This window comes from Aulostomus chinensis, chromosome 11, assembly GCF_037954235.1.
Source record: "Aulostomus chinensis isolate RoL2024-O1b breed Wild chromosome 11, RoL_Achi_v1.0, whole genome shotgun sequence".
NCBI lineage: Eukaryota > Metazoa > Chordata > Actinopteri > Syngnathiformes > Aulostomidae > Aulostomus > Aulostomus chinensis.
This window is the reverse complement of record NC_141330.1, coordinates 21811835-21836531: the sequence shown is the minus strand read 5'-3', so window position 1 is coordinate 21836531 and position 24697 is coordinate 21811835. Positions and strand designations below refer to the sequence as shown.

Below are 24697 nucleotides of genomic sequence, written 5' to 3'. Positions count from 1 at the left end.
GGGGGACGGGCTGGCCTGAATGCCACTGGTCCTGGCGGATGAATCTGAGCTGGCGGACGGGCTGCAGGGGTGCTGCATGCCAGCGGCATGGCTGAGGGATCAATTTCTGTTAAACATTAAACATACTGGTTTATTTAAATGGCTGATTCTGTGTATTTGTTGCATTTACATCTGTGGCAAAGCATGTGGAAATGTTGCGTAAAAAATGGAGTTGCCACCTACCCTCCAGGCTCTGGGAGTCAGCGTGGATGGCGACGACAATCCCCCCCACAGAGGTGCTGCCCATGACTGCTGCCACCCGCTGCTCAAATTCTGTCAGGTGCCCCTCTTCCTGACCCCCACCTGTCTGGCCCGCATTCCTCTAGAGGGCAGCTGTACACCGCTTGCCCTCCACCTTGAGGACCTTTTAGTGCCATTTTCCATATTGTTATTTAAATTTAGATGTGAGTCAATTGATTATTGTAGTTATTGCATTTAGTGATTGCACAGTGTTGAATTTAGTCATACATTTAGCTTGCATTGTTTAGGAAGTTAGAATTGCAGACATGCATTAGAAATAGAGATAGAAAATCTTTCAGAGCACTAGCAGTAGTGCAAGCTTATGACATAGTGATGCTCACGCAGGTTTAGTGAGGAAAACTGTGCTTTGTATCACTTTGATCGTTCAGGAAAGGACAGCGTGAACACTTTTCTACCGTCGTCATAAAACCTCAAACACGCATAGCGACTCGTTCTTTGCGTTATTAGAAGTGGTTAAGATGTATGAACTTGATGATAAAAAACACTGGTGATTAGAACTTTCACCCTTAACTAGAAGACTTTAGCCAATAACAGGTCCTACCACTGTTTTTTCATCAGCCACTCGTCAGAATTGTGCAGCAGATCCTCCCGCTCCCTGAAATGTCGCTCCTTTCTTATTGCACCGTTTGCCATGTTTTTTTGCCATGTTTGCCAGCAGCGTGAGTGCTGCCATTGTTGAAAGTTGCACTTTCAGCACAATCGTGAAGGCTCTCTTATAGCCGCCTAAGTAATGCCAACAGGTGTTTGTGTTTGTGTTGAAGGATTTTTTGTCCTGGATGGTTGTCAAATAATGTCAGTTACCAAACACCACCACAGGGTGTCGCCAATGGACCAAAGTGCAGTTTATGCAAGAATCGGCTTTCCGCCAACTTCTGCGGCACCTCCGGAGTGGGCGTGAAACAGCGCAAGAATCGACAAACTTTTCGCATTGATACATCTGAACACGAGCGTTGATCCTGGCGTACGCAAGTTTTTCTTGCGTAAATCACGTATTACATGAGGACCCTGGTCTGATTAGGAGGGACGGCATTCATCCCACGTTGGAAGGAGCTGCTCTCATTTCCAGAAATATGGCCCAGTTTATAACAGAACCAAAACCCTGACAACCCAGAATGCAGACCAGGAAGCAGAGCTGCCATCTTACACGCTTCTCTGCGAGTCCATTAGGGCAGTTACCCACCCAAAACTACATAGAGACTGTGTCTGTCCCCCGACCACGTCAGTTTACTCATTCCAATTCTACTTGTAGAGGAGTCAATCAGAAAAACCTATCAAAATTAACACAACCTCTAAATTAACTAAAAAAAAATCTAAAAATTAGATGTGGACTATGAAATATCAGATCTCTGATGCTGAAAACTGAATTGGTAATAAATGAATTGATATCTGAAAATTGTATTGACCTGCTCTGTCTCACTGAAATCTGGCTGCGTGTTGATGAGTATGTTATTCTAAATGAATCCACTCCTCCCAGTCACATTAACACTCATATTCCTCGAGGCTCTAGCCGAGGAGGTGGAGTTGCTGCCATTTTTGACAGACGTTTATTATTAAATCCCAAACCCAAAATAAGTTTCAATTTATTTGAAAGCCTGATTCTTAGTTTGTCTCATCCAGCCTGGAAAACTCCACAGACACTTTTATTTATTCTTGTGTACCGCCCTCCTGGTCCTTACTCTGAATTCTTATCTGAATTCTCAGTTTACATACGCAGTTTAGTTCTCAAATCAGATAAAGTAATTATTGTAGGTGACTTCAACATTCATGTGGATGTTGATAACGACAGTCTGGGTGCTGCATTTCTCTCTCTTCTAGACTTAATTGGTTTCCATCAGTCTGTTCATGAACCGACTCACTGTCACAAACACACCCTTGACCTCGTCCTAACATATGGAATTGAAGCAGAACATCTAGTACACTTGTATTTCCACAGAACGCGCTTTTACCAGACCATCGATTAATCACTTTTGAATTTGCATTAATCAACTACACTCCTCTCAGGAACACTGTGGTTTCCAGATGTTTGTCTGATCAGGCTGTAGCTAGATTTAAGGAAGCGATTCCATTGGTGCTAAATTCAGTGTCATGTCCCATTGTTACAGAGGATACTGTTGTCCTCCATAGTCCCTCCCAAATCGATCATTTTATCAATAGTGCAACAGGCAGCTGAAGAACAACTTTGGACTCAATTGCCCCATTAAAAAAGAAATCTATAAATCCAAGGAAACAAGCACCTTGGTACAATTCAGAAACCAGACACCTTAAACAAAAAATATGGCCGCTTTTGATACCATTGACCACCATATCCTTCTACGGAGACTGGAACATGTCATTGGCATTAAAAGAACTGCACTAACCTGGTTTAGGTCATATTTACTAGGTCGATCTCAGTTCGTACGAACTAATGATAACCCCTCTGAAACCACTGTAGTCCAGTGTTGTTTTTGGCAGGCATTTTAGATTTAGTTTTAGTCTTAGTCTTTTGGACTAAATGCTTCTTACTTTTAATCACATTTTAGTCATTTCTATCCTTGATAGTTTTAGTTTAGTTTTAGTCGACGAAAACTCAAAGGTTTTAGTCAAACATCAAAGATACCTATAAATAAAGATATGTGTAAGTACTTAATAGGCCAATACAGGTATTAGAAGGAAGCACAATGAAACTGATCTACTTTTAAAGGTGAGCTTTTCCCCTCTTTTTCTTTCTCTACCTTTTACTTTTAGTATTTTGTTGCAGATGCAGATAACACACTGGCACACAATATGAGTATTGTATCACAATAAAATATGATTAAACAAGAAATAAAAGCACACTTGACTTCCATATAAATGACCATATGTCCTACATTTTGGCTTTAGCTGCTATTATTGGTTAGAGCATCCACGTGTGTTGCTGAGACAGGGAACAGCAACAGGTCTGAAGACTACCGTGTTTCCCAGTCCCACAAACATGGGTCAAAGCATTTCACTTGCCACCTGTCCACAAATGGACAGGGGTTTTATTCATAACATGCTAAATTAATAGACGGGCTGGTTTAAACGAGCCAACATTAGCGGTGTCCCTGACAGCCCCATTCATTCTAGCTTTAGCATGTAGCACTAGGAAGCGGTCTCTGCACCACGGGGGAGGTGTAACCACCACCACCACCGCAAAACTTTAGGCTTAATACAAAAAAGAACATGCATCACAGGGCTGGCCTAACATAGACTGAAGCTATGCTTTAATCATCCCTCTTTTTACGATCACCCGACACCGCTGCTGCTGCCATGGTGTGTCCCGTTCGCTGCAGACAGGCCCAGACTCGTCTCTGTGTGTGCATGTGTGTGCGCGTGAGAGAGGCTTTTACTGCGTGTGTGCTGATGATGGGAGCGTGACCATTAGGACCAACAGCTTCAGCTGGCTCCAGGCTGATGTTTGAGCTCTTGATTGACATTGCACGCATGTTATACTTGGCGGAAAAAAACCCTGCATGTTTTGAAACTTTGATCGTCCACCCGCTAACAATTTAGTCTCGTCTCGTTCTCGTCAGACGAAAATGTATACAATTTCATCACATTTTAGTCTTTACAGGGCTATGGTGACGTTCGTCTTAGTCTCATTTTCGTCATGGAAAAAAGGGGTCTGACGTCGACGTTTTCATCCAGCGTGATGAAAACAACACTGCTGTAGTCAGTTATGGTGTTCCACAAGGCTCTGTGCTTGGACCAATCCTCTTCACCCTTTATCTGCTTCCTCTCGGTCACATTATGAGGAAACACTCAATTAATTTTCACTGTTATGCTGACGACACACAGCTGTACTTATCAATGCATCCACATGAAATAAATCAGCTGACTAAACTGGAGGCCTGTCTGAAGGAGATAAAAACTTGGATGACCTATAATTTCCTTCTATTCAACTCTGATAAAACTGAAGTCATTGTCCTGGGCCCAAAACATCTTGGAGACACCCTATCTAATGAGATAGGTACCCTGGAAGGTATTACCTTGGCCCCCAGCACGACCGTAAGGAACCTAGGCGTTCTCTTTGATCAGGATCTGTCCTTGCATGCCCACATTAAGCAAATTTCTAGGACTGCTGTCTTTCATTTAAGAAACATTGCTAGGATCAGACACATCCTGTCTCAAAAGGATGCAGAAAAACTAGTCCATGCCTTTGTCACTTCCAGGCTGGATTACTGCAATTCCCTCCTATCAGGCTGCACCAGTAGGTCCCTAAAGACTCTCCAGCTGGTCCAAAATGCTGCTGCCCGCGTATTGATGAGAACTAGTAGAAGAGACCATGTCTCTCCTGTACTGGCTTCTCTGCATTGGCTCCCTGTCAAATTTAGAATAGAATTCAAAATTCTCCTTCTAACATACAAAGTCCTCAACAGTCAGGCTCCTTCATACCTGACAGAGCTCATAGTCCCCCATTTCCCAGCCAGAACCCTTCACTTCCAGGATGCAGGGTTACTTACGGTTCAGAGAATTTCTAAAAGTAGAATGGGAGCCAGAGCCTTCAGCTATCAGGCTCCCCTCCTGTGGAACCGTCTCCTAGTTTCGGTCCGGAATGCAGACACGCTCTCGACCTTTAAGAGCAGACTTAAGACCTTCCTTTTTGATCAGGCTTATAGTTGGGCTGCTTAGGCTGGCCCTTAGATATGCTGCTATAGGCTTAGACTGCCGGGGATCTCCCATGGTACACTGGGCTTCTCTCTACTCCTCTCTGTCCTCCTATATTTGTCATACATAAATCATACTCATACGTATTACTAACTTGTCTTCTTCCCCAGAGCCTTTGGGCTCCCTGCTTCCCACATCCCGGGTGCTGCTGTAGGAGGCTTCAGACCTGAAGAGGCTCAAGCTGCCACCCGTAACTTCACCTGCTCACGTCCCCATCTGTCCATCAGTCTCTTCCTTTTATCGCTCTCTTTATCTCTGTCCCACTCTTTCCTTCTGCATATCTGTCTTCCTCCATTATCTGTCTTTGTCTCTGCCCCGCTCTCCTGCTCTCTTTCCCCCCAACCGGTCAAAGCAGAAGGCCGTCCCCATTGAGCCTGGGTCTGCTCGACGTTCCTGCCTGTTAAAAGGAAGGTTTTCGTCGCCGCTGTTGCAGGATGTGCTTGCTCATGGAGAATTGTTGGGTGTAAATTCATTGACGGAGTGTGGTACTAGACCTGCTCTACCTGTTAAGTGTCATGAGATAACTTTTGTTGTGATTTGGCGCTGTATAAATAAAGTTGACTTGACTTGACTTGACTTAAGTGCCTTTAGCATTACGGAGTTCTTTTTTATATATTAGTAAACTATCCTTCCAGGCTTGATGGTCTTCCTCATTGGGGTGAGTGGCTGGAGGAGAGAGTAGGGAGTTTAATGCCGTAAACAGTTTTCTTGTGTGAGAAGCAGCACATATCTTGATCTGATAAAATGCTTGCTGTACAGACTATAGGTAGGAAGTGAAGGATGCAAGTTTTTGTGGGTAGCAGGACAAATCAGTGGGTTCTTGGGATTTATGCCACTTTCTTTCTGCTGCCCTAAATCTTGCTCTTTGTTCTCTCAGAACTTCATAGTGCCATGGGATTTGTGGAATTTTCTTGGCTGGTTTAGACACCAGGGGGCAGAGTTTGTCCAGAGAGGATGCCAGAGAGGAACAGAGTGTAATTATTGGTACGTTGATAGACAGTGAAGAGAAATGTGTGTTGTATTTTTCATCTTGTTTGAAGCCCAACTTCCAGACCCTTTTATTTGTTGTCCACTTTCAGTGCCTCAATCTGTTCTCTGGCTTGCCTCTGACCCTGTTTAAAAAGCAGAACCCTAAACCCATTGGGGTCCTTCATAAAAATGAAAGGGTGCCAATGTGCTCCTTGTGAAAATTCAGCTTGCCCTTAGTCCTCCTTTTACTGCTCTTCGAGAACTTCTTAAAGCAATGTGAGTTTGCTCTTTCGTGTATCCATGTGAGCTTTTGTGACTCTGTATGAAAGAAACAGAGAATTAATTTGAGAAAATGCAAGAGCCAGGATCAAAGAACAACATCACAAAGTGGGCTTTATCATGGTTATCTCATTTAGGCTCTCCTTTGGAGTGTCTCAGACTTACAGGCTTGAGTAACCCTGGCAGATCAGTGGCATGGCTTGAAATTATACTAAAAAGAAAGTATCTTTTGGATTAATTTGCAAAGTTAAACTTCTGTCAGTTCTCAATAGAATCATCAACAGATGTCAAGGTTTTGTTTTTGAGTTGTCACGTTCCACAAAAGTGAACAAGGTATGCTTTAGAAATCTGTAAGTACCCTGGCATGTGTATCTGCGTGTGTGTGTTCACTAATTTTCACCCAGACAGCCATCATTGCTGATTTGATGACTGGGTAGGGATATGTCACAGTTTACCCTTAGTCCTCTTTCTACCGCTCTTTGAGAATTTCTCTGAGCGACCTTGGAGCCCAAGACAATGTGTTATGATTATGGGTTTTGCTATGTCGAGGAACAAGTGGTGTGATGCTCATTTCATTCTTATTCTTTCAATTCCAAAAGTATATCCTTCTCTTTAAGTTCATATTGGTCTTTTCTAAAGATAACTGGAGCACAAGACAAATATAGAATAATACAAGCTAAAGACAGGATGCGTTTGGGTTGATTGATATAGAGGAGGGGTTGGGTGGTGCTGGTGATGCCATACACAGGCATTATATGTCCAGTTAAGTTTGAACATTAGCACAGACACAACAAAGGAGTTGATTTTCAAAAATGACGTAACTTAATCTAGCTAGAAAAATAAATGGATGAATGTCAGTTGATATATTTTCTAATATTTCCACCATTCCTGTATTTTGAAGAATGGAGACATCAGCATAGTATGCTGCTTCAAGCTTAACTCACAGTGAGTCGTTTCTCTTTGAACCACTCATTAAGTCTTGTTGCTGTCAGTGAAGTTATTTAAAGTGCCAAAGAAAGTTTACTTGAAGACAATTTAACATGAAATCAATCCAAACCCTTTCAAGTGTACTTGGAAATTTCGCTATTGTTTAATGGTATGAGGCAAAGTAGGAAAGTGACTAGCTGTTTAAACAGTGATATAGCTTATACCATCAAATTATAAGAACGTACATAACATTTTTGCATTGAAATTACCTTTATTAGTGGTCTGGGCCTCTGCCTTTCAATGAAATCCAGGCCAGGTAATCACACGTAGCAGACTTAAGGTTAAACAGTTGGGAAGCAGGATTGTCATCTTGGTGACCAGATTCCATCAAACCAAAGTTGTTTTTTTCCTTTTCACACAAAGAATGTATTTGTGTTGGACATTTTGGGGTGTTTTTGGAATATATTAAACTGGTAAATATGCATTTTTGTAGGAAACCATCACGCATGATGATGGTACCAGGCCTTTGGTAAGTTTCTAGAGGGAATCTTAACAATAAAAAATTTTTTTTTTCACCTAAACCTATGAACCATAAAACTATTTGTGACCTTGTATCTAGTAACATCAGCTGTTTAAAGGCACACCACTGTAACCTTTATTTAACAATTAAAGCAGCTGTTTTCAGTATGGTTTAACGTAACTCGCTAAATTTTTAGCCAGTTTGCCTGAATGTTACATTTTAACCAATTCAAGTCGATTTCAGAAGGGTATATTAGGTTTAAGAGAGTTTCTGCAGTAGCAGATGGGACTCATAGAGAGAGAATGAGCATGCTGAATTTTTTTAGCACTAGTGGTTAGTCAGATCAGGTGCTCTGTATAGTCCCACACTGAACAGAACACCTGATAACAGTGTTGTGTTTGAAAGCGGCAATGAAATCTAGAAGATATATGGAAAAGATCAACGCAAAAAATTGGACTGGGTAACCTCTAACCAGCAACCACACCTGCTTCTATTGTTGCATTAGAGGAGGCCGTAGTGATTTAATTTTTGATACCTATCCAGGACGTTTTCTTCCCTCTTCTGCTGTGAGGCCCTGCACAGGATCCCAGTCTGCTTCAACTCATGCATACAATAGGAAACCCACAGATTGTACAATCCAATCAAGTCTTGCAAAGCACAGAATACTTGTATAGTTTCTACCTGCCCCAACCAAAGATTCAAAAGTTCAGACAATTTTTTTACTAGTAGTGGCTGCATATTTTGTTATTTGTTTCATAATATACTGTAAGTGTGTATTTTAGATCAGTGATACGAGAAGGGTTAGTGATTATTATGCTGTTGGGAAAAATGTGTTGATTTATTCCAACACATAACAGTATCTGCCTCCTTTTTGCAGAAACAAATGCCATATATTGATATATTTGTGCTCCACAACAACCTCAACACTGAACGCTATATATTGATTTGTCTTGTTGCTTTAGTTTTTTTTTTTTGAAACAGTCTTATTTTAACTGCATAGCTCATGTGCGAAAAGTTTCCACTGCAGCTAAAACAACTTCTCTCGATGCTCTGCATTCTCTTCTTATACTCTCTAAATTACCTATTACTAGATATATGTTTGTGGATGTCAAAGTAAGAGATCTTTTAGGGAGTCTTTTGTGACTTTTCACAAACCATCATGGGCCCAAGAAAACTGGCACTGCAGTAGCTTTTATAGATAGAAATTACTGTAATTTTATATAGAATACACAAACCAATTGACTTGTAAACTTGATTCTAAATACATTACTTGCGTCAAACATGACACTTTTTTGATGCAACAGTTATGTTCTTCTATAACTAAAAAAAAACCCTACAATTACTTATATCATTTCCTTTTTCTCTGATTGTCTCACCATCAGCAGGACAACATAGACCGGTCTTCCAATCATAGACAACCTAACCTCATTGGGCCCAGCTTCCAGCAGTCAACCAATCGGAATTCACCTAACAATCAAGGTTTGTCTTCAACTGTGTGTGTGTGTGTGTGTGTGTGTGTGTGTGTGTGTTTTTGAAAATGTTCTTTTGAAAAAAAAAATAGGCGTTCATATAGAGTATTGATAGAAACCTGCTGCTCATTGACCTCTGCTGGACCGGGGGTGGGTAGAAGGGGATAATATATATTTGGGTCTCTTCCGCTGTAAACATTTCAGCAGTTCAAAGGGTAATCTGCATGGACACAGGGTGCCATTGTAATTATGCCGTTCATCTAAATGTGCCATACAGGGTTCATCCATGACAATCGGAGCATGAGATTTAAGCACAATATTGGCTCAGCATGGGAGGTAAGGCAGGAGAGTCTATGAGGACTCAACAAGTGAATTAGAACACTTGGCCATGGCATGGGAAATAAATGGAGCAGAAATTGCTTTGTCATTTTTCAGGATGGGCTGGGGTGGAGGGAAATCAGGGGAACCGGGGAGACAAATGAATGGAAAAAACTTTGAACTAAGGAACATTTGGTTTGCAATTATTTGGATGCTGTAGGTGATGTTAGAGCCTGATTTATGAAATCTGATTCAGTTATTCATTTAAATTTTGTCATATCACCTCTTCTACTGTTTTTTGGGGAATTGTTATGTACTGGATTCTTCATAGGGTGGCACGGTGGTGCAGAGGTTAGCACTGTCACCTCACAGCAAGAAGGTTCTGGGTTTGGGGCTCGCCTCGAGCATGGGATCTTTCTGTGTGGAGTCTGCATGTTCTCCCTGTGGCTGCGTGGGTTCTCTCCTGGTACTCCGGCTTCCTCCAACGGTCCCAAGACATGCAAATGGGGACTAGGCTATTTGGATACTCTAAATTGACTGTAAGCGTGGCTGTGAGTGTGAAAGGTTGTCCGTCTATATGTGTTGGCCCTGCAATGGGCTGGCGACCCGTGTACCCAAGGTGTACCCTGCCTCTCGCCTGGAGGCTGCTGGGATAGGGTTGCAGCCCCCCTGCAACCCTTAACAGGATAAGCGGTAGAAAATGGATGGATGGATGGATGGATAGATGCATTCTTCATTATGGCCAGCAGCAACCACATGGTTTATGTGCTGCTTAATTGTATTTTACGCTCATAATTTGAAGTGCCTCTTGACACCTGTGCATTTCTCCTGTTATCAGTGGGAATATAATCCTTGCTGATTTAATTACATGTTTTCCTGTGATCCTTCTCTTTCATTCTTATAGATCTTTAATAGAGCCAAGCCACTTGCTGTGTTTGCTAAGAAAGCCAGGAGGCTCATAAACCTGTTAATAATGAGGGGAACACTGCGGCTTTGTTCGAGTTATTTCATATAGTTGGAATGAAATGCTCTTGAGCAGCTTATTTGGGTATGTGCAAACCAGTATTTGATCAATAATCGTACTTGTTTAATTTAGATTTTTAAACAGTTAGTCCTTGTCCTAAAAAGTAGAAGAATAACTGGAGACATTCTGAGTACTGGCGTGATATGTATATGAGTCACCTAAGTAATGTCATAGGCTTTCACTGTGTTTTCTCCTCTGTGCTGTTAATTTCACCTTTATTTAATCAGGGATAAAATCCCATTTCGATAAAGCATCTCTTTTGCAAGTGAGCCCTGGCCAAGGTAGCTGCATAAAATTAACAAAGTTAGGACAGACAGAATACTAATAACATAATTGGGACAGACAGGATAATTTTACATCTAAGCTATATGCAAGCGTGCCTCAGATTTAGCCAATTTTTAGGCTTGTGCATTAAATATCCCCAGACTATGGGATCCCCATATAAAATTTTAATACAAACTAGGTAGCTATCAGTCATGAGGTTTGGATACATGGAGAATGTAAGGCAACATATCCCATCAATAGTAACAATGCAGTGCAGTCATCTGACAGTGTGGTTCTGGAGGGGTTCAGTGCCTGCAGTGCAAAGTTCTCACCTCTAGTGTCACATCCATTCTAGTAATGTCTTTGTGGAGGGAGAGTGACATGTCATGGGCACACATGCATTGGCATGGACCATGCAGGCACACATATGAGTCTACACTTTGGCGGTGTTGGTGGTGGTAGTGGGGTGGAGTTTAAGGAAGTTTGCGTTGTTTGCTGATTAAGATGTGATGGGAAGGAGTTTGCTGGTATCTTACAGCAGTCTAACTCACTCACTATCCCAACAGTTCCTATGTTGGCCTGTTTTCCTGCTTAGTAGGTAAGCACACAATCACACTTGTCTATATACCTATCTATATACAAATGCATGACATAAGCATGGTCAACAGAGCAAAATGTGGTAGCATTTACTCAATAATATTGTAAGATGATGAGTTTACTCACATACCAGCTGTTCTTTGACGTTTTACTTTCTTGGACACAGCAGTGGTTTGAGTAAATCTGTTCTAGGTGTGCGACGTTTCAGTCAGCCTGTAGTTTGGGTTGTCCTGCTTTTTGGGGGGGGGGGGGGGGGTCATGGTTTTGGTCCGTTTTTTTCACATGTTAAGTAGGAGAAAAATGTCCCCAGCAAATGACAGCAAAAGCAGAAACACTCTTGTAAATCAATAGATTATATATTTATTTTCTCATGCACTCATTGTAATTAGCTCTTGTTTTTTAGTTACACAGTCTATATTTTAATTTTTAAACTGCCCCATAATTCCATCTCTGATGTAACCCGGAAGCCAAGCAACGACATTTCGTTGCCAAAATCTCACTGCTGTGTTTTTCTGTGCAATGACAATAAAGAAAATCTTAGTCTAAGATAACATACAGTTTTTTTTGTTTTGCTGTTGTTTATTGTTGTTGCACTAGTGCCTCTCTCCACCTCTCCTGAGTGATATGTGTTTGTGTTTAACTTATCTTTTGTTTCCTTGTTCAACACAAAAATTGCAGTTCACATGAGAAAAGGGTCATGTACATTCTATTTAGCAGCTTTTTATCTGCTCTAATACCCTATGACTTTAAGGCTATCTGAGTAAGCTCATTATGAAAAGACTTAGATTTATGACTAAATTGACCCAATGAAGGCACTTGGTGAAAAGTCATAGGATAACCAGCATGATTGCTTTCGGACAGTCCATATACAACAGTTGCTGGAACATTTTGTTTGAAACCACAGATGCTTTCATGCAGCAGTCAGGTGGTCACCAAGACTTATATCAGGTTTCATGGCAATTTCTCCCATAGAGCTATTTCAGTGTGAGCTGACTGATAAATATTTTCATTCCCAGTAAGGAGAAAATATCTTTTTTTAAGTTTAAAGCTAAAATAAGACAACTCATTCTTCCTAAGCTTCTGAAGCCCTGTCTTGTGGTCACCCACATCCTGTGTGACAGTCCCTTAGAAACGTGTCTGTCTCTGTCTGCCTCTTTGCTCTGACCTCTCCCCTGTCTTCTGTTTGTCTCCGTTTTCCCTCCCATGCCTCTCCTTTTTCCCCTTTCCCCTCCCACACTCTCCCTCCCCATCAGGAAGCTTGTGCCTCAGTGGTGTGTGCTATTGTACACCCCATTGCCACACTTTACAGTTTCGACTTGCTCCGTCAATTCTCCCACTGATCCCCTTGAATGGAAACCCCTCTGTTGGGCTTGAATTCACAGCCTGTTTATATGTGTTTGTTCAATTGAGATATATATATTGACAACAAATCTCTGTTTTAAAGGAGTGTTGGCCCTCTTTTATGCTATAGCATGAACAAATAATGTGTGGACTACATTCCTAGAGAGACAAAGAGCCATATGGATCCGCCATCAATACAATGGTATTGTTTTGGCTGTCTCGTTCCCTAATTACCCAAAATATTTCTAACAGCTTTTATGCAGATTCCTACCAGACTTAACTAGTTTTACAGTTAATTTTGCATTTAATGTGTTTTAGACAATAGATGGAGCTTGAACTATTTTTACCCCTAATTTAACCAGTTATAAGTTCTTAGAAGAGAAGGGGGGGGGGTGTCAGAGGAGTAAATGAACACATTCATGGGATACATGAGAACAATGATGACAGTGTTATTGTTTGAGTGACAGATGGAACATTCATCAACAGCAACATACATGCACAACCTTATGGAAATTAAATGAAATGATACCTGATAGTGTTGAAATCAGATGCAATATATGGTTATGCCTGAAATTATTCCTACCCCTGCCAAATTTTGACTTTTACTTTTATTTAACAAGCAAGTTTTTGGCTGATTGGAAATGACAGAGTTGTCTCCCAGAAGATAATGAGACGATGTACAAGAGCTATCATTGTGGAAAAAATTATTTCTCAGCTTTAGTTACATTTGAACAAAAAGTGTCATGTCCAAAATTATTCCTGCCCTTTGCAAACTGTCACTGTCTTTGGGGAATTCCAAAGTTCTATACCATTCCAAATAGTTCAAGCTTTTTTAAAGCATCCTAATTACCTTGATTGATTGGGAACAGCTGTTTTCATCAACTCAACAGGTGAAAAAAAGCAGCTCTCTGTAGTTGGTTTGTTGACAGTCATGGCTAAGACAGAGGAGCTCACTGAGGACTTGTGGCTACACAGTGTGGCTGCTCACAAGTCAGGAAAGGTCTATAAGGTCATAACTCAATTTCTTCAAGTTCCAGTCGCTACTTTGCAAAGTATTTTTAGAAAATACAAGATGTTCTGCACAGTGGAAAATCGCAGAGGACATGATCGGAAGCCAAAAGTGACACGTGTGCTGGTCAGGAGGATAGTGAGAGAGGTGAAAATGAATGCAAGAATCACCACTAAGGCCATCCTAGTGAATTTGGGCTCTGCTGGTGGCAATGTCTCAAGGCAAACAGTCCAATGGACTAAGGCTGCAACCAACAACTATTTTAATAGTCGACTAGTCACCGACTATTTAAACGATTAGTCGACTAATCGGATAATTATTAATTTTTTCTTAAATTTTGCATGAAGTTGATTTAATTATGTGGCAAATGATAATAAACACAAGAAAGATGGGTTCAATGAAAAATACATCTTTTATTGAACATACTGCAGATTTGTACAAAAAATAAATAAAAATGTCCGATCTAAAACCAATTAGGCCCAGTGTTCGGACTGCCTGCATTTAATTTCAAATACGTTTGTCAGGCACAGTCTGGCATAACGCTCAAGCTCTCTTTTATAGCGAAAATACGCTTATAAAATGTACAGTGTATGTCATAAAAACCGTATTGGCTTGAATGTTACTTGAATCTCACCGAGGCGAGTCAGACTCCGTTTCGTTCAACTGCCCAACGTGCTTTCTCTTTAAATGTTCGTGCATCACCGAGGTACTGCCATGATACGCAAGGTCTGCTTAGCAAATTGTGCAAGTAGTCTTTTTATACGCCGTATCCAGGCTAAAATGCTCCCAAACTTTTGGTACGGGTACCTGATGTTGACGCCGCCATTTCTGTATGTCACCGCTCAGAGACAGAGACGCTATTGCGCATGAGTGACTCTCGGCAGAGATTATAATCAAGTGAGATGTTGGAAAAACGCGTCTGGCAACAATTGTCTATCGATTTTTGTCGACAACGTCGACTAATCGTTGCAGCCCTACAATGGACACAGACCAAGGAGGATGCCACTCCAAATAAGGCACACAAAATCATTTCTATTTCATAGCTTAATGGTGCGTTACTCCTAAAAGTAGGGCCCGACCAATATCTGATTTTTTGGGGCAGATTTTGATATTAGGGAATCGATATATCTGCTGAGTAAATCTTTTACATTTTTCGTATAAAAACAGACAAAGTACCTGCTTTGGATAGCTTAAATATAACACTTGTTACATCCATCCATCCATCGTCGTCTTCCGCTTATTCCTTACTAGTAAGGGTCGTGGGGGGGCTGGAGCCTATCCCAGCATCTATGGGCGAGAGGCGGGGTACACCCTGGACTGGTCACCAGTCCATCGCAGGGCCAACATACAGAGACGAACAACCATTCACACTCACATTCATACCTACGGTCAATTTAGAGAATTCAATCAGCCCAGTCCCCAAATTGCATGTCTTTGGACGGTGGGAGGAAGCCGGAGTACCAGAGAGAATCCACGCAGGCACGGGGAGAACATGCAGACTCCACACAGAAAGATCCCGCGCCCAAGCCGGGACTCGAACCCAGAACCTTCTTGCTGTGAGGTGACAGCGCTAACCACTGCACCACCGTGCAGCCCACTTGTTACAAAGATTTAAATTTAAGAGCAACACCCAATATCATCCCAGTAAACATAAAGAAGTCTCTCTGACAGGGTCAACGTTTACAAATACATTTATTGAAGAGGTTTGTATATCTGTAGGTAATAGGCAGGTGGATAAACGGTGTCATAAAAGTCTCTCGTAAAACATGATTGAAATGTGCCTCTTGGGTGTGCTCAATGTGCATTCACATTTTTTTCCTCCATGAAGTCATAACTTGGACCAGAAACGCTTTTTCCTCCTCAACACCATAAGTTCGTCCATGCGCTGCTGAAAATGAATGCAGCCCACAACAGTTCTTGCACGGCGATGAAGCATTATCCGAATTTGCTCCGGTCTTATCTAGTGTGGTAGCATGCTGCTGCCTGAGTGAGCAAAATATTACTTTGAAATAGTGTATTGTTACACTTACAATATTCATGGTGCCATGACTGACGCTGTTAAGTAGTTTAGCAAGGTAGCTAATATTTAATCTAGGTTGTCCTAACTTTCTTTAGCTTGCAAACATATGTCACGCTCAAGTGCTAATATCAGTGAAGCGTGACGGACACAATGAGGCACATCATGGGAAATGGGAAACTTATTAAGGTATTCTTTTATTTCACAAACTAGTTATTATAAACTTACCATTGAGGCAAACTTATCTTTTTTAGTCTAGTGTGCCCTGTTGGCTTTTCAGTACCATACACTGCCGTACACTCCTTCACTGTCACTCTGTGGCAGGGGTGTCCAAACTGGTAAATGGTAAATGGACTCAATTTTATATAGCGCTTTTCTACCTTAGCGGTACTCAAAGTGCTTTACAGTGTCGTCTCATTTACCCATTCACACACACACACTCACACACTGATGGAGGAGGCTGCCATGCAAGGCGCCAACCTACTCATCAGGAGCAATTATGGGTTCAGTATCTTGCTCAAGGACACTTTGACATGGTCACTGGGGTCGGGGATCGAACCAGCGACCCTTTGGTCGCTAGACGGCCACTCGATCCCTGAGCCATGCTGCCCACAGTCCAGTAAGTGCCGTGTGGCTGCAGGTTTTCATTCCAACCCAGCAAAAGCAACACCTGATTCTACTTAAATCAACTAAGCTGTGTCCACACAGCTCATTTGTTGGATCAGGTGTTGCTTTTGCTGGGTTGGAATGAAAACCTGCAGCCACACGGCACTTACTGGACCAGTTTGGACACCCCTTCTCTGTGGGGTTGCTGTGGGGTATGACATGAAAGGAGTTGGAGTGCCCTCTACTGGATACAAAAGGACATACTTTCTAAGAAAAACAACATATTAACGACAATTATGACTGAAAATTAATTTTTAAAATCAGAGTTTATTAATTAATCATGTGTATCTGATCAGTACTGACTGAAGCCCAGGTATCTGCATTGGTTTCAGAACTGAAAAAGTTGGATCAGTACACCCCTAGTCAAAGGTCAAGATAGGTGTGACATCAAAAATCACAATTATGGCCATAATGCAATGATGCAGATGCTATTTCATTTCACACAAGTGTCTGACATGGCATGATGATATAATGACAAGAGAGAAGAACCCAGGTCAACTAAATTGCGATCTTATTTCTACCGTAATGTGTTACTGACGTGGTACTTGGTTTGTGTTTGCTTTTACATGACTGGCTGCAGGTGTAATATGCCTCTAAGAACTCAAGACAGGCCCCTCTCTCCGACGCTGTGCTCTAGACTATGTGGCTGTAGGTTGTGTAGCGGACATGCCACTGAATATTTTTTCCCTTGATTGACTAATTGACGTAATTTTAAAATGTCCTTTGATAATTGAGTTGTTATTGTGTATTGCTCCCTTTTATCCCGGTGTACATTATGGTGGCTTGAAGGTCATACTTTAACAAACTTCTCTTAGGGGCTTCATCTAATTTCTTCAAATATGGTCAGTATAAACAAGAACCCCGGGTCATGTTGATTTGCTAAGCTTTTGATTTCACATCATAGTGTTTCGGTGTGGCAGCATGGTGAATTTTAACAATTCGCCATTAAAACTGAAACTCTTATAATGCCACCCCACACTGGTACATCTGGTTCAAACTTTTCATGTTTGATATACATTCCTCCCTAAAGACATCTAAGTATCAGTATCGACACTCAGTTGTAGCGCTACCTAGGGGCAACAGGATATTACTTACAAGCTGAGGCCATGGCATGGTGGCAAAGATTAATATTTGCAGAAACACAGGAATCTGTTGTAAATTCACTCCAGATGCTCACATGTTTATGAAACTTTTCATACATGTCGTGCAAGCTGTTTTATTACATATTTTTGAGTTTGGTGCATATCGGTGAAAATGCCTCAATGGCACTGCAAGATATTTTGAAAATTTTTTTCCCACCCCTGTACATCTACATGCATAAAATTCAGTGGACATGTGAAACATAACAAAGACCGACTAAAAACACTATTGAAGCCTTGACCTTGACTGCCATTTTGAATTACTTCACTCATTATGCTTTAACAAGCTCCTCCTGGGGGCTTTTCCTCATTCTGTGCACATTTTAATCATAGAAGGCAACAAATATTGATGCTTCGCCCTGACACTCAAAGCTGTAATAATTTTGCTCCACAAGATCATATCTTCATGAAACTGTATAAACATCAAAATTGCAGTCTGCTGTTTTCACTTGGTGCACAGCAAGAGAATGTAAGTGAGTACAAATTAACATTACATGATGATGATAATGATGAAAAATAAAACTTTTATAACTCCTCCCTACATGGTTGGATCTGGTTCAACTTCTTCCTTAACACATCTATGCTCCTGAGAGCGACCCTTTCTTTCACAGATGTTTGTAGAAGCAGTCTTCTTGCCTTGTTGCTCGATTTTGTACACCTGTGGCCATGGAAGTGATTTGAACACCGAATTTCAATTATTTGGATGGGTGAGTGAATACTTGTGGCGATATAGTGTATATCTCCAATAACATCAGAGGAACAAAACCACAAGGATTCTGAATGATAGAACACAATGTCTGTCCCCCCAATTTCATAGAACTGTAGGTACATAAGTAACTTTATTTTTATTTCATCCTTTTGAGCATGTTAAGCACTGCATGACTCATAGCACATAAGTCCTCCAGAGGCACCCCATGCATGGTCGCCGAGGATGTAGAGACTGCCATCCAATTTGAGGTGCAACTATACTTTGGCTGAGGATGACCACTTCTTTTGTATGCGAGGGGGACATTCACTATCCAGTGACTGATGCTGTTTGGAGAGAGAGAGCAAAACCTCTCTTAAGACCACCAAGGCAGAGGAACAGCTGTTCTGATTGTCTTATGCTTGTGGTCACAGTTACATAGGTTCTTAAAGCCCACACAACAGTCTTAATCTGTCCTCCCCTCCGGGAGGGTGGGGGGCAACTGAACTATGCCAGGTGGTTAGGTCAGTTAAGGTTCCATGATGACTGATTTTTTGGGAGAAGAGCCGCATTCGGTCACAGAGGGATCCCTGAGACATCTGAGTACCCTCTCAGCCATGAGTCTCTCACAGACAGAGCATGTAGCTCCCCAACACACTTGGCCGAGGTGATGGCAAGGAGAAAAGAAATTTTAGCTGACATCCATTTTAGTTCTGCCTACTTCAGGGGCCCAAGGGGAGGCAGAAATGAAGCATCCATGCCGGAGCTCTCTTTGCTAGTGGAGGTCATAACCTTAAGGCCCCCTTTGGAAAAAGGGACACAAGTCTCCCTACTGTGTTGTTATTGACTTGAGCAAGTTGAGAGGAAATAGCTGCCACATATACTCTCAAAGGAGCAGGGGACCATCTGCTGTCCAAGAGTGACTGTAGCACCTCCATAATTTTTGGAACTACACAGTGCATGGGATCCTCACCCCTATCTAAGCATCATACAGAGAACAGTTGCTACCTGTTCTTACTATACTTTACTTACTTACTATACTGCATCCAGAAGAAGGTGACCTGGCATTCAGTAGAGTATATCGGACAGTGTTTTGAACACTGTCATCAGCTTGTCGGGCCACACATAGCTGCAGATGATGAGGGTTGGTGTGCCAAATCTGGCCCCTAACTGAAACAGCCCCTGTTAGGGAGGGGCCTTGGTGAACTGCAGCAGAGAAAACCATGTCCCCCCTGGCCTGAAGGGGGCTACCAACAGCAGCCTGTGGCCTCACTGGAGGACCCTCTGCAGTATTGGAAGGAGCAGTGGTAAAGCATAATGAAGACCCTCTTGCCAATCATGAGAGAGAGCATGTCAAGGAGAGCAAGAGGGGGCAATGGGTTGACTTTTCTGTGGCAAAGTGATCCACCTCTGCCCTACTGAAGATGTCCCAGATGAACAACTCTGGATGAAGCCACCGTTCCCCTGGTGGAGACTTGCAAAAGGAGAGGAAGTCTGCCACCTGGTTCCAGGCATATACATTGCCCTCAGGCTGGCCAGGCAGCAAGCCACCCACAACAGAATTTGGTGGGACAGCCGTGCAGACTAAGTGCCCCCTGGAGTTTTATTTGAGAGGGAGTTGAGACATAGTCCGGCCATACAAGCATATGTCACCGTCTCAGGAATGGAAGAAAACATTTCAGTGCCATGTGCATGGCCCTTAGCTCCAGCACATTGAACACTCAGAACATTGATATGTTCTGAGCAGTCCCAAGCAAGCCACAGCCCCCAAGCTGTCCAGTTCTGCCACACTGCACCCCACCCCACCCTGAGTGGGAGGCATCTGTTGTGATGTCTCCTGGGGGGATACAATGAAGCCCATGGACATGCCCGGAAGAAAAAAATGACCCCTTTTTAAATGGAGCCAGAGGAAGGAGGCAACACTGTAACATCTTGAGTTTCCTGTGTCAGTGCCATTTATCGTCCAAGTGGAATCAGTTCAGCTACCTCTGAAGGGGATGCAGCAGCAGCAGCAACCCTAAGAAACCACAATGGAGTGAGCTGTCATAAACTGGACAAAGCACCACCACCTGCCTCCCCCAAAGTGGAAAAGGATGCAGATGATATTGTCCATGGGCTGAGGCAAGGGACAAGCCTTTATGGCACCCTTGTCAAGCGTCACCCCTAGAAAAATTGTACTGTGAATGAACAAGGCACCTCTTTGACAAAATTCACCCTGAGATCCAGCTGTGAGGGGAGAAGTGCCATGTCCTATCAAATCACATCAAACTTTATTTATAGAGCACCTTTCATACATAAAAGAAATGCAACTCAAAGTGCTTTACATTAAAAGAAATAAAGGTAAATAAACATCCATGACCCCCCCCCCCCGCCCTCATTCATGCACGCAGATACACACCCTTGGACACACAGCATATTACACAAATGCATACAACCCGGGTAAAACCCCCACCCCTACCCCCCACCCCTTACTCATCTACCCTTGAGGAATACTGAAATATAAAGTGTGGCTGGGCACTGACACACCAGTTAAGGAGACACCATCATATGGGAGCCATCCCCACCGAGAACCACCCAAGCCCACGACCACAGGGCACACCGCCACAGAGGCCCGCCCAGCCTGGACAGACCGGGGGCCAAACCAAGGTTATACAGCCTTGGAGTAGGGCCCACCAACTATCCAGGCCAGGGGGAACCCGCAGCACGGCACCCCTCAGGCAGTCCAGACAAGACTCTTGGTGTGGAGGGCCCCCATGAGGAGAACACTGGAGCTGAAAAAGTAAATAAATAAATAAAAATTAAAGGACTGCACAAATACATGTTAATATAAAAGAATAAGAACATAAAGAAAATTAAGACAATAAGATACCTAAGTAATCATAAATAAATAATCGCAAATTAAAACAATCGTAAATTAAAACAAGTAACTCAGTTAAAAACTAAGTTAAAAAGATATGTTTTGAGTTTGCCCTTAAAAGAATCAATAGATTCAGCGGCCCTGAGGTCCTCCGGCAGGGTGTTCCACAGGTGTGGGCCATAATAATGGAATGAGGCTTCAACGAATGTTTTTGTTCTGACATTGGGAACAGCTAAAAGACCAGCACCAGAGGACCTCAGGGTCCTTTAGGGCCGATAGGGTAAAAGCAGGTCAGAAAGATAAGAAGGCCCAAAGCCATTAAAACACTTGAAAACAAGTAAGAGAACCTTAAAATCGATCCTGAAGCGCACAAGGAGCCAATGCAGCGATTCTAAAACTGGTGTAATGTGCTCCCGCCTTCTGGTCTTCATCTCAGCACACGAGCAGCTGAGTTCTGGAGCAGTTGGAGCTGGGTAATGCTCTTTTTAGGGAGACCAGAAAGCAGGGCATTGCAGTAATCTAACCTGCTAGAAATAAAAGCATGCATTAGCACATCTGTGCTGGCCAGAGAGAGAAATGGGTGAACTCTGGCTATATTCTTAAGGTGATGGAAACCTATCTTTGTAATATTTCTGATGTGTGGAATAAAATCAAGCTCAGAGTCAAGAAGGACGCCCAGATTTTTCACGCACTTGAAGGCTTAAAACCACTTAGTTTTGGTAGAAGTTTCTCTCTCTTGCCTTCAGAACCAATAACTAAAACCTCTGTTTTGTCCTGGTTGAGCTGTAAAAAGTTCTCTGCCATCCATGATTTTATATCTAATATACAGTTTAAGAGGGAATCAATTGGCTGTGTGTGTCATCAGCCTAGCTGTGAAACCTGATGCCATGCCTCCTGATGATGTCCCCAGGGGGAAGCATGTACAAATTAAAAAGTAATGGACCTAAAATTGAACCTTGGGGTACCCCACATTTAATTTCATGGGTTCTGGAGGAACACGTATCCAAACTTACAAAGAACCGACAATCTGTGAGGTAGGAATAAAACCAGGTAAGAACAGTACCAGAGAGGCCCACCAGGTTTCTGAGTCTTTTTAACAAGATGTGGTGATCTACTGTATGAAAGGCAGCACTCAGATCCAGGACTGATAATTTCTGAGAGTCCATGTTACACATGAGATCATTGACAATCTTCACGAGGGCTGTCTCGGTACTGTGGTTACTCCTAAAGCCAGATTGACATTGTTCTAAAATGTTGTTTCTGTTTAAAAAGTCATTTAACTGGATGTGGACCAGTTTTTCTACAATTTTACTTAGAAATGGTAGGTTGGATACTGGTCTGTAGTTATTAAAAGTATCCAAATTGCTCTTCTTCAGAAGGGGCCTCACAACTGCCGTTTTGAAGGCAGCGGGGAAGACCCCTGTCTGGAGAGAGCAATTCGCAATTTTTAAAAGTGAGATTAAAAAACACGCAAAAATGGTCGGACACAGCCAAGTCGTCAACAGAGGACACACCAGTGGAAAGGCCATGTGATATGACCAGGTCCAGGGTGTGTCCTCTGTTGTGAGTAGGCTGTGTGACGTGCTACTTAAAATCCATGCAGTTTAAGATATTTAAAAATTCAGTTGTTGTGGGATCTGAATTGTCATCTATATGGATGTTAAAATCACCAGTTATTAAAACCTAATTAAAAGTGGAGTGTATAATCAATACAAGTTTGGAAAATTCACTGATAAAAGAGGGATGGTGCTTGGGTGGTCTATAAATAGTCATACATAAAATCGGAGGACTGCTAAAAACAAAGGCATGGTGTTCAAATGAAGTGTAGTTGTTGAAAGAAATGTCCTTTGATATAAAAGTGTTAGTGAAAATTATCGCAGTCCCCCCGCCTCTTCTACTACTCCTGTATGAAAATAAAAAACTAAAATTTGGTGGGGCAGCCTCAGTGAGAACAGCTGGTGCATCAGTGCGAGCCATGTTTCAGTTAAAAATCAGCAGTCTAAATTATTATCTAAAATCAAGTCATTGATGATAAAAGACTTGTTGGATAGAGAGCAAACATTAAAAAGTTCCATGTTGAGGGTTGCAGGTGGGCAGGTTGATGAGAAGTCCTTGTTGATTGTGTTGACATGGATTATGTTGTGACCAAGGGGCAAGGAGATGTGATGGGACAGTGGATATGAGGTGGTCTGTTGTTTGTGATAATTTGAATGGTTGAAGGTTGTGGAGTGGAGATGGAAGCAGAAGAGGGAATGGACTTGTGATGTCAGTCTGTATGAGAGGGGAGATGTGTGGAGAGGTGAGAGGGTAGTGTAGTGAATCCTTTGTTATTGAGGTGGAAGTTGTCTCTCCAGAATAAGTCTGTGTTTCCAGAAGGCATCAAAGTTATTGATAAAACCATACCTACAAGCTGTACAGAAGTCTGACAACCACTCATTGGCACTGAACAGGCAGCTAAAAATTTCTGAGCCTCAACTAAGAGACGGAATTAGTCCAGAAAATATACAGTTCTTTCCCAGGGACTTGACCATGTTGGCCAGCTGTTCATAATTACCACGGAGCTTTGCTGATTGTCTGCACCTGAGGTCATTCACCCCGCAGTGAACAACGACTGTGTGGGCAGACGGGTGACGGTCAACAATTGTGCGGATGTGATTGTGTATATCCAGAATTTTTTGCGCCAGGGAAGGAGTATGTGATGCCATCTGGGAGAGCGCCAGATCTTACCATGGAGTACCCGACGAGGATGTATTGTGGAGGTGGGAAGCGGACAGCGGGAGCAGGGTCCGCACAACCGGTGTCAGCAGCAACAGGTCCCAGCTGGCTGCTCTGCTGTTTCGCAGCGAAACAGATAGCCGTCTGCTTGGAACCAGCGTGGGGTGGAGGGACAGCCCTCCGAGGGAGGCCCATGGTGGAAGAAGGGACGGGAGCCGAGATGGTCGTCGCAGCGGCTGTCGCCGTAGGTTCCATGGCAGTGGCCCGAAGAACGGGGCAGTGTCTGACGCGACAGGAGCCGCAGGCAGAGGCAGGGAGGTCACTGATGAGGCCGCAGCCGCAGTCGAGAGGCCGGTGTTGTGGATGGGCCCGGGCATCGGCGCATCATCGGGGTGAACGGCAACATCGGATGACAGCGTGGAGAAGCGGTTTGTAAGGTTGAGAGGTGGGGGGGAGGCAGTCCATGAAGTTCGGCTCCTACCTCCGCACACCACCTCCGACCAGAGGGTCCATGAGCAGGAGGTGGAGGAGGAGGATGGCCCGTGGCAGGGTGAGGCAGGGTCCCACAGGATTGTGTCTCCTGCTGATGGTGAGTTCAAGGCGTGTATTATTTCCGACTGTGTGGTTGCCGTGGCTATTTAGTCAGTTAGGAGCAGGTTTTTCTGTCTGAGCTTGTCTATGAGCTGCTTAATCTACGCCCGAAGTTTCAAAATGACCGTTCGGGACTTTTGACAGCTCTGGCAGGGTATAGCTGCATTAGTGCTAACGCTAGCACTGGCGCACAGCATCTTCGGACGGCAGCTTTCAGCGTTGGTTAGAGCAGTAAACAGATTTACAGAAACCTGCTGGCTGCTGGCCTGGCAGGTGGTTGGGGCCTGGCCTGCTGGAGGCTGGCTGTGGGCCTCGCCAGCTGGCGGGTGTTGGGGCCTGGCCTGC

The 24697-nt window shown here is 43.0% G+C and overlaps 1 protein-coding gene across 6 annotated transcripts in view; it reads left to right on the top strand.

The window, feature by feature from the left end:
* The window catches only part of grb10b (growth factor receptor-bound protein 10b), a 99816-nt gene that overhangs the window by 22895 nt on the left and 52224 nt on the right, over nt 1-24697 (top strand). For 4 of the 6 annotated variants that reach the window (XM_086219066.1, XM_086219065.1, XM_086219064.1 and 1 more), the window contains one exon: nt 9043-9139. Coding sequence is in view for 5 of the 6 variants with exons in the window: in XM_086219065.1 (XP_086075191.1) it covers nt 9043-9139 (97 nt within the window). In the remaining variant the exon portion in view is untranslated. The remainder of the gene's footprint in view (nt 1-9042; nt 9140-24697) is intronic. The other 2 variants (XM_086219067.1, XM_086219063.1) reach the window with 1 other exon arrangement.